Source organism: Pieris napi, chromosome 4 (genome assembly GCF_905475465.1).
Source record: "Pieris napi chromosome 4, ilPieNapi1.2, whole genome shotgun sequence".
NCBI classification, from domain to species: Eukaryota; Metazoa; Arthropoda; class Insecta; order Lepidoptera; family Pieridae; genus Pieris; species Pieris napi.
Window position 1 is genome coordinate 64,046 of NC_062237.1, and position 9,793 is coordinate 73,838.

At 40.9% G+C, this 9,793-nt stretch overlaps 3 protein-coding genes across 6 annotated transcripts; 2 read left to right on the top strand and 1 right to left on the bottom strand.

Annotated features, from left to right (window-relative positions):
* The first annotated feature begins 88 nt into the window (after positions 1 to 88).
* Positions 89 to 3,418, top strand: LOC125048729 (reticulon-4-interacting protein 1, mitochondrial). Of its 4 annotated transcripts, none has more exons than XM_047647569.1 (3): positions 89 to 535; positions 1,697 to 1,884; positions 2,243 to 3,418. In XM_047647569.1, exons 2-3 carry the CDS (start codon positions 1,719 to 1,721, stop codon positions 3,169 to 3,171), a joined length of 1,095 nt encoding a protein of 364 aa, XP_047503525.1. In that variant the 5' UTR covers positions 89 to 535; positions 1,697 to 1,718; the 3' UTR covers positions 3,172 to 3,418. The 4 variants fall into 4 exon arrangements, with proteins under 4 accessions (XP_047503525.1, XP_047503527.1, XP_047503526.1 ...); XM_047647571.1 differs by having other exon boundaries at positions 89 to 443; XM_047647570.1 differs by having other exon boundaries at positions 89 to 360.
* A 3,230-nt stretch (positions 3,419 to 6,648) lies between these two features.
* LOC125048662 (protein ALP1-like) lies at positions 6,649 to 8,325 on the top strand. The gene is made up of 2 exons (XM_047647453.1): positions 6,649 to 6,858; positions 7,454 to 8,325. Exons 1-2 carry the CDS (start codon positions 6,649 to 6,651, stop codon positions 8,273 to 8,275), a joined length of 1,032 nt encoding a protein of 343 aa, XP_047503409.1. The 3' UTR covers positions 8,276 to 8,325.
* Positions 6,854 to 8,871, bottom strand: LOC125048665. The gene is made up of 2 exons (XM_047647456.1): positions 8,331 to 8,871; positions 6,854 to 7,412 (listed from the first exon to the last, which is right to left on the bottom strand). The coding sequence occupies exons 1-2, from the start codon at positions 8,670 to 8,672 to the stop codon at positions 7,125 to 7,127; spliced, it is 630 nt and encodes a 209-aa protein (XP_047503412.1). The 5' UTR covers positions 8,673 to 8,871; the 3' UTR covers positions 6,854 to 7,124.
* Positions 8,872 to 9,793: the final 922 nt, after the last annotated feature.

The window sequence follows — 9,793 nt, forward strand, 5'->3', positions numbered from 1 at the left end:
AGATCAAGTTTAGGTACAGACTAGAACCATTTACAGATGCAGACTAATTACTTTTTCGCATATTTATTTGGCACTCATTTTCCCTTTGTTTTTACAGACGAACGAAAGATACCAATGAGTAAAATTATAATCCCGTATGCAGTTCATTTAGGACATATAACTAAGTTTCTATATAATATTATGCCAGTCTAGTTCTTCGTTCTTGGGTGGATAAAAAAGATCACGATTTGAAAACCGACAGCTGACACTACGACAGCTGATATTTACATATTCCATTGACCATTACACAATACTGAAAACACATCTCAGTTTTTACTTTATTTTCGTTCGAACTTTGAAGTGAAACATATTTGTTATTAGGTAAAATTAAGATATTATTAATTGTATTATATTCCCGACAGGGTGAAAACTATACAGTTAGTGGTTGACAAAGTGGAGAAGAGGTATTTAAAAATATTGATAAAGTGAAAAATGAGTGGGGTGACGTGCAATCAGAGATGTGCGAACTGCGAACTAAATTTTGGAAATGGGTAACGTGAGTTTGAATGGTGATTTGACTCGTTACTCGTTAGTCGTTACCGCAGAAAAATTAGCTACCGCATGTTACCGTCCAGCTCAGCCTATTGATTTATCGGGTTTGGATCAATCCAGGAAATACTATTTACTAGAAACAAACTATGAAAACTTGTGTTGACTTATTAGTGAAATTTGACTAGCGAAAATAATGGCAAAATTAAATTAAACGAAAATATCATTAATCCCAATATATACTATCTTTATATGAAATGTTGAATTCACATTAGATAAAAAACTAATGATTTGATACCACATAGATTATTATTTGCTTCCTTATCGTTATTTTATTTTTTTATTTTATTTTAAAAGGCACACTAACGAAACACATACAAACACTTACAGAGAACACATAACATAGAAAACAAGATACATGCATGTGCATCAATAACAAGTGTGCACAACATTTAAAGGGAAACATTACAATAAAGAAAAGAAAATAATAAATATATTCTAATAGTCTTGGATGTTGACACTTGACAAGCCCCCAAGTCTTAAAAAGCAGCCAAATTTGTTTATATATGATGGGACTATGATAAACTGAATTTGTGAAAACAATAAAATATTATTAATAATAATTATTTTTACATAGTACATAATTGGGGATGGTTTAAATAAATATTTCAAATTATAGTTCAGTTATGTATTGACATGGTGTTGGTAAATTTGATTATCTTAATTAAAAATTAATAAAGAAAAAGTATGAACTTAAATAATGAATGAGTATTTTCTCATATTTATATATCTTAAATAAATAAATCGTTAACTTTTCTTGTTTATTTTTATATTAAATATTATATTTTAGTTGAATACATTACATGAATAATGTTTTTATTTCATTAAAATAGATAGTAATCTGAAATCTCATTCAAGCTATTTTATAATATGTACATTCAAATAATTTAGATGTTTTGTTTTATCAATGCTTAAGGATACAGTTTTAAGTCATTTGTGGTTACAACAAAACCCATATAGATTATTACATCTTAAATTAAAATACCAAGAAAATCAAGATATCATTTAATTATATGAATTTTTCTTGGTCTTTGTACAATTGAAATGATTTAAATGCATGTGATATTGTTTGTATGTTTATGAAATGTAACTCAAGGTTTGTTTTCAGTTAGGCATTGTCAAGTTATAATATGTCCGGAGTGGGAGCACGAATGGCAGCGTGGCGCGCGCACGCGTACGGCGGCGTCGGCGAGCTGCGACTCGAGAGCGCCCGCGTGCCTCCGCTCCGAAGCGCCGACGACCTGCTCGTGCGCGTCACCGCCGCCTCGCTCAACCCCATCGATCTCGCCATGCTAGGTGTGCCCATACTTACAGACAGAAATACGTAAAAGATGCATCGAGAATAAAACAAATTTAAATTTAATCGTACGTTAACCCAAATGATGACTATAATGTTAGTGCCGAAAAACTATAAAAAGAATCGCGTATGACCATACCAACTATACATGTGGGTTGGTAAACCAGAATTGATCTTTATAATCTAAATGTAATAAAATTGACCGTTCTAGTGCCACGCCCACAGTTGGTCTAGTATTACCTACTGTAGCCGGTGATGCGATCGGATCTTGCGATAGCCAAGGTAGATTTTAAGGTTAATTGTCTGGCCAAAGAAGCTATTTATTTTTATGTTGATTTTGATCGTTAAAAAATTTAGATGGATACGGATCGCGCATATTGAACACGCTTAGACGTCTGGAGGGCGCAGACGTCGAGTTCCCGTTGGTGCCGGGGCGCGACTTCAGCGGCGTCGTAGTGCGGGCGGGTCGCGGGGCGCGACTGCAGCCCGGGACGCGCGTGTGGGGTGTCCTGCCGCCGCATCGACCCGGTGCGCTCGCAGAATACGTCGCGGTGCCCTCGCGTTGGGCGGGGCCGGCGCCCGTCGCGCTCGATCCGCTCGCCGCGGCCGGAGCCCTCTACGCCGGCCTCACGGCCGCGAGTGCCTTGCGGATCGCCGGTCTAGCGGGAGCGTCCGCGCTAGGAGCGCGCGTGCTGCTGCTGGGGCTCGGGGGCGTCGGCGCGGCCGCGCTGCAGTTGTTAGTGCAGGGCGGCGCACGGGTGGCGGTGAGCTGCGCGCCCGAGCAGGCCGCCGAGGCGCTCGCGCTCGGCGCCGTCGCGGCGCTTCACCGCGGCGAACCGGACTACGAGGCGCGGGTGGCCGCCTCGGGCCCCTTCGATGCGGTGCTCGACTGCGGCGGCGTCGGCGGCTGGGCGGCCGCAGAGGCCGCTTCACGCTGGGGTTTCTCGCGGTACGTGACGCTGACGACGCCGCTTCTGAGCGAATGTGATTCGCGCGGGCTGTTGGCGGGGAGCGTCACGGCGCTAGGAGCGCTGTCGGCGCAGACGTTCGGAGCGATGCGAGGCGCCCTGGCGCGTAACCGGGAAGGGCCCTGCCCGCCTCACGTGCGCTGGGCGTTCTTTGTGCCGAACGCCTCCGATATAGAGATGCTGAGACGGCTCGCCGAGCGCGGGCAGTTTCGGGTGTCGGTGCAGCGCGTGTTCGGATGGCGAGATGCGCCGGCGGCGTTCGCGGCGCTGGCCGAGGGACACGCCAGAGGCAAGCTGTTGCTCGACTTCAGCGATTGATCGCTTCTTTTGCTTGTGAAATACCTCCATTCGGATATTTTATAAGACTGCTTTAGATTTAGTGTTGTTCGGTTTTTAAAATATCTATAAAATTAACTACTAAGTAATAAACTCGACTGAAGACTGCAGTTTCATTACAACGTAAGGTCCTCGTGAGCTTTCGTCATCTCGGATATGTTTCTTTGATATTTTGTCTAAGACAAGCTGTTTGTGCTTAAAACTAATAAAACTATTAATATATCAGTTATACGAGTGTTTCGATAATGCGATAAATAATCTCCGCTCTTCGTTCTACTTGGTATTAAACATACGAACAGGCATAGCTTAATAAAGAAATCAATTCTCTTGTGTTTTGAAAATAAAAGTCATTTGATTACGTCGAGTCGGATCCCAGCCCAAGGCTGAATTTAGTCTCACGCCGACCGCACGCGCACCGTCGGCGCTGATGGTCGAGATATGTGAGCCTAAGGATGAATTTAGTCTTAGGCTGAATTTAGTCTCACGCTCACCGTCAGCGCTCATAGATCAGCGCGTAGTTCGTCAGCGCTGACGCTCAGCGTGGTTCGTTTTAGTATCGTACTGACCGCCTTACTTGACCTGTATCCACTTCGCGATTTGCCATGACTGTACACGCTGACGACGTCCGTTCGACACTACAACGCTCACTGAAAGCAGAGGCGCTCTAGCGATCGTCAGCGCTGACAGCTACGCGGCGCCGACGCGCGACGCGTACGGCCGCGCAGCCATCGGCGCTGACCACCGTGCGCGCTGATAGCTACGCGTCATTCAAAAACGCTTCCTAGAAGTTCATCTATCTCGACCATCAGCGCCGACGGTGCGCGTGTGGTCGGCGTGACACTAAATTCAGCCTAAGTTCACATGTAACGAGCGTTAACGCAGGACAACGTGCGATTAAGTTTATAAAGAATTCAGAAGACAAGCGCTAACGCGCCTGTGCGCGCGAATTGTGAGAGCTCGTCAGTCTGTTTCGATAGAGCTTAGAAAATGGACGTGGAAGAAGTGGTTATATTACCTACAAAATAGAATATACAATATAATATGATTCTGTAGCTATATCCCAAATTGCTGTTCTGTTCCCGACTTCATCAATTAGTAAATCGATTTCAATATCTTGAGATTCACTCATTTTGAACTGAATACGAAGTCTGTGGGATATCAGCGCAACTGAGCGATGCTCAGCTTGGGTTTCGGCGAACGCGGACTACGGTTCCAGCAGATCACTCTGGTGTATAGGTACATGTTTCTACCTACTTGGCTTGGCTTGCAGAAGAAGAATGTACCTACATCAAAACTGTTGCAATTTTGTTATGTAAAGGTGTTATTTCGGATCCAGACTACGTCAATTCCGGTATATTATTTGCCCATAATCATCCAATACGTCTTCTGTTCGCTGACGATTAAAAAAACTTTTTTTTATTTCTTATAAAATTGATACGTGCCTAAGCCTCAGAGTGCCCGATGATCATAGACATTGACGATTGTACTGTTAAACATCGTACCTACTCTTTGTTGTTGTTTTTTCTATATGTAGGTGTGTATATTCAAATTCCAAAATCATTTAATCATATTGGTAACACTTTTTACACTTATGACTTGTCTGTAAAGAAATATATATAAATGCTTCTAATTTTACATTTAGTGCCAGTTCTCAAATCAAGGGCGTAGAACGGAAGAGAAGAACTGGCAATAAACTCTCCGCCACTCTTTTTAATCGCCATGTTTTTTTTTTTTACACAACGTTTGTAAGGAGCTGCAACCATTAAACCATGTTCCACATGACATCTTAAGTAATTAATAATAATAACATAAATTAAAAACAAAGAGTTGTCCTCTTCCAGCAGGAGGCATGGTGAAATAGGAGCACGCACTTACATGCTATTGTTTTATGTAATATAATTGTAAATACTTGCTACAATGGCATGCCGCATGACCCGTAATAGCATTTGATTTACTTAAAAATAAATAAATACTATAGATAAAGACGATCAAACCGCCAATATTTACGCCCAGACCTTTCAATGAACAAAATCTATGAAATCTTTAAAGCAAAACCAATAGTAAAAAAGAGTGCCTACGTCAAAGTATTTGCAACTAAGCTTAATTGCCTTGTCCGCTGCTAGCGGTTGCATGAAAACAACACCAACTGCAGCAATGGAGATAGCCCTGCAGATCTTACCTCTAGATCTACACATACAGCAGGAGGCAGCCCTGGCTGCTATCAGGCTTATACTACTGGATCTTTGGGTAAAAAATCACTATAGTGCACAAACAGCGATTCTCAACAGGGCGATAGAGTGTCAACCTCTTATAGCTGCGCCCTGTGATAGAATCACTAACCAATTAATATTTAACAGTAAATATCACATACAACTGAGAGAAGAGGAACATGATCGGTCGACCATGAATGAGCTACGTAACATACAGATGGATCTTAAACAAGGTCTGGCTCAGGCGCTGGCATATTTGGTGGCATGGTTAGGGATTAATGACTTTTGCATTAAGTTCGTATCCGACAGTGCCTCCGTGCTGATGGCGCTCGGAAACATAAAAACCAACAGCAAACTAATACTGGAGTGTCACGAAGCACTGGAAGCCATAACTCGAACCAATAGGGTTACCTTGCAGTGGATAAAGGGACACAGTGGATCTCTCGGCAATGATGTTGCTGACGAACTTGCGAGAAGAGGCTCCGGAATGACGCCTGCTGGCCCTTATCCGCTCTTCCCCTTGCCCTTCTCGCTGGTGCGAACCTGGATTCGCCAGAGATCCGCTGAACTCCAGCATCAACGATGGTCGCGTAGTGCGGCTTAAATAGAACAATGATAGGGACAATAACGGGTCATTGTCTCCTAAATAAACATCTTTTTGTCCTAGGCGCGACAGACAGCCCCTTGTGCAGAGGCTGTTTCAGCGCAGAGGTATCAGTCACCCACGTAGTCCTGGAATACGAGGCTGTGGCTAATCAACGTGCAGAAATCCTCGGAACAGTGAGGTCGCTCCGGGAAGCCTGTGAAGTGCCCAGGAGACTTATGTGCTTCTGGAAGGAGCTAGGCTGGCTAAATTAGCCAGGACTTTAACGCACAACGGACCATTCAGGAGTCTAATTGCGGAAAATGAGTCCTACAACCCTAATGCCCCGTATTCATGGTAAACATTTGTTTAGCAACAGTTGCTAAACATTGTTGGTGAGCGGCGAGAAGATTGCTAGCAACTATGTTTAAATCAATACAGGTTGTCCACACGCCAGTCTGCGTTAAAATGTTGCCCGAGGAGGTAGTGTTGTTGTGTTCTCTGTATCAGATGTATAGAATCTCTAATAAAAAAAAGAGAAAAAGATGGTGGATTCGAAATTATCTTTTGCAAAGAGAAAATTTGATGAGTGACCTCAGAATGACAGATGGATCATTTTGTAACTTATCGAGAATGTCGAAAAGTGATTTCGAACATCTTCTAGAAATGATTGGTCCATCAATAGCCAAAAGGGAAACAAATATTCGTCAGCCAGTTTCACCTCAAACGAGGCTGGCTATTACATTACGGTATCTTGCAACTGGAGATTCATACAGTTCTCTTTCATACACATTCAGAGTATCAAAACAATTGATTAGCAAAATTATACCAGATGTATGTCAAGAACTAATTAACTCACTAGCAGGATATGTCAAGGTACAAGAACACTATTTGTGTAATCAAGTATTTTATTAATTAAAAAACACAAAAAAAAAACAGTGTATGCTATTGCGTTGATTCATCACTGAGATAGTTAACTAAGTTTAGTATAGCCGAATCTTCTGTTTCGTCTCGTAATGCATCTAGTCTATTTGTTTCGTGTCTCTCAATTTCCCTTATTTCAGTTTCCTGAACATTATTTGGTGTTGATGATGGATGAGAAGATGCCGTTTGATATCCATATGTATTATATCGTCCCATTTTTAATTCATACAGTATATGGTATTAATATGGTACTTTGCCTGTGTCACGGCTTGGTCATCTTTAACACTTCTTAATTCAGCAGCAATATATTCACCATATATATCAAATGGATCCTTCTTCTCCCTTTCATCCATCTTTTTTTTAGCACTTTTCAAAACCTCTAATATTTCATTTGATTCATCTGTCTTATTTCTTTTCCTCGAAGATGTAGATGTTGTAGCATTCGGCCTTGGTGATTGAGATGGCTCTGACTCCATACCACTTTCAAGTGCATTGTTTTCATCTACCTGTAAATTATTATCTTATTATATATTTATTTATTTTTTAGGTTCCAAGTTCGGAACAAGAATGGAAACAAATAAGTCGTGAATTCGAAATACGATGGAATTTTCCACATTGCATTGGGGCCATTGATGGGAAACACGTTATGATTGTGGCGCCAAATAATTCTGGAAGTGAATACTACAATTATAAAAATCAGTTCAGCATGGTACTTATGGCAATTGCAGATGGCAATTACAACTTTATTTACGCAAATTATGGAGCTAAGGGTCGGTCGTCCGACAGTGGAATATTTCAAGAAACACCGTTTTATAATGCATTGTTAGAAAACTCACTTAAACTGCCACGGCCTGAACCAATAACACAAGGCGGAACAGAAATGCCGTATGTAATTGTAGGTGACAGTGCTTTCGCGCTAACGGAGAACATCATGAAACCATATCCTGGCATTCATGAACGTGGGAACAAAAAGCGTATATTCAATTACAGACTATCAAGAGCTAGGAGGATTATAGAAAATGTTTTTGGCATTTTATGTGTGGTGTTCCGTGTATTCACTAAACCTATTCCGTTAAAACCAGCCAATTGTGAACTCGTGGTAATTGCTTGTGTATATTTACATAACTTCTTAAGACGTAACTCAGTTTCCAGATCCATATATACACCTCCACAAACTTTTGATTTTGAAGACTCTGAAGGTAACCTATTAGAAGGTTCTTGGCGAAGGGAACTAAGTTCGTTTCCTATGATTGATTTGCAAAGACGGGGCAGGCCTGCATCACAATCAGCTCTTTGTATTAGAGAACAGTTTGCCGATTACTTTATAACTCCAGAGGGAAGAGTTCCATGGCAAAATAATGTAGCGTAATTGTAATAATTTTACAGACAATAGTATAAAACAATTATATACAAAAACAACTTACTGTTTTATTCATAGTATCCGTTTCACCAGAAGTAGTTGCACCACATAACAAAAATTCCAATGGCTCGTAATAAATCCATTTACATTTTTCTATTGCGCCGCTGCCTGTAGTTTTTTTTGCCGACATCTTTTTTTTCTCTCTAGTAAATTGAGTACGCAGTACATGTATTTTAGTTTCTACGTCTTTTTTGGGTATATTTAGGACTTGAGAAATTTCTTCGAATGCATCGTTCTTTTTGTTTCTATCTTTGTATTGTTTTATAGAACAATCCCATAATAATGGTTTTGATTGAAATAATTCTATTAATTGCATTATTTTATCATTGCTCCACACTACTGCCATGTTTATAAACTGTTGCAAACTCGTCCACACACGTCAACAATTGTCGCTAAACTGATGTTTACGCTTGTCGGGCGAGAGCTTGTCAACATGATGCTGTCAACTCTGCAACACGCAGTGTTGCCAGCAACATGTTGACAGCAACTCCGCAACACGTTGATTCAACTTTGTTGCTCAACAAATGTTTCCCATGAATACGGGGCATTACCCTTACTAAGCTTAATTTACACTTTTATATCCCAAAGGCACGTAAAACCTATGATATGCTGGAATCTCAATAAAAGGAGACTTAAGAAACATATTCAATGACTGTAAAAGTTTTAAGTTTTTTTATGTACTTTAAAGGTTTTGACTTTACCTTCTCGTGAATAATTAGGAGCTACGTCTGACCATTTCGGTTAAAATTGGGCCATACATATGCTATAAACAAATAAATTGTAGGGCCAGGGGCTGACACTCCTTTCGCTACTGTCTAGACTCTAGAAGATTCCGCGCCAAATTTGCCTAATGCCAATTTTTTTAAGTAAGTGTTGCTCTGGTCAAAACAGAAAGTTGCTCGTTTTGCACTTTATAATTTTCTGATAAATCGCCATAATATATTGTTAGTGGCCATACTTATCTGCCACCGATTTCTCTTTCAAAAGTAATATCATAGTCATAAAAAAGAAGAGTCATGTCTATACACCAGAAGATTGGATGAATTTCGTCCGTTACTGCAGAAAACAAAATCCCTTCGCGACACATGAAAAATAATTTTCTTGATTTTGAAAGACTGATAGGACTATTGAAAGATAATCAGGTTATATTACAAGAAGGCGCTAAAATTTTCGAGATGCGAAGGATATAGTTATAGGACAGGTTGCTAGTGATAAATTTATCACTAGTAACCTGTCCCGCCTTTGCTCGGCTGGACATTTATTGTGTACAATATTATGTACATAAATAGAGGCTCTCAGAGATTTTAAAAAATTAAATCAAAAATTCGTTTTACGTAATATGCAAGTTGTGCAGTAATATGCAATATCGGTGCCGGTTGTCGACGTCCACAGCGAGCCGGCCGCGGTGTAATCAGTAAGCTCTAAGCTCGAACACAGCTGGAAGTACGTCGGCGTCACGAGCCCACA

Coding starts and splice junctions, on each gene's coding strand:
- LOC125048665 (XM_047647456.1), bottom strand. CDS start 8,672: ATGGCAGTAGTGTGGAGCAATGATAAAATAATGCAATTAATAGAATTA. Junction 7,413..8,330: donor CGGATACTATGAATAAAACA/GTAAGTTGTTTT, acceptor AATAATTTACAG/GTAGATGAAAACAATGCACT.
- LOC125048729 (XM_047647568.1), top strand. CDS start 1,719: ATGTCCGGAGTGGGAGCACGAATGGCAGCGTGGCGCGCGCACGCGTAC. Junction 1,885..2,242: donor CATCGATCTCGCCATGCTAG/GTGTGCCCATAC, acceptor TAAAAAATTTAG/ATGGATACGGATCGCGCATA.
- LOC125048662 (XM_047647453.1), top strand. CDS start 6,649: ATGATTGGTCCATCAATAGCCAAAAGGGAAACAAATATTCGTCAGCCA. Junction 6,859..7,453: donor CACTAGCAGGATATGTCAAG/GTACAAGAACAC, acceptor TTTATTTTTTAG/GTTCCAAGTTCGGAACAAGA.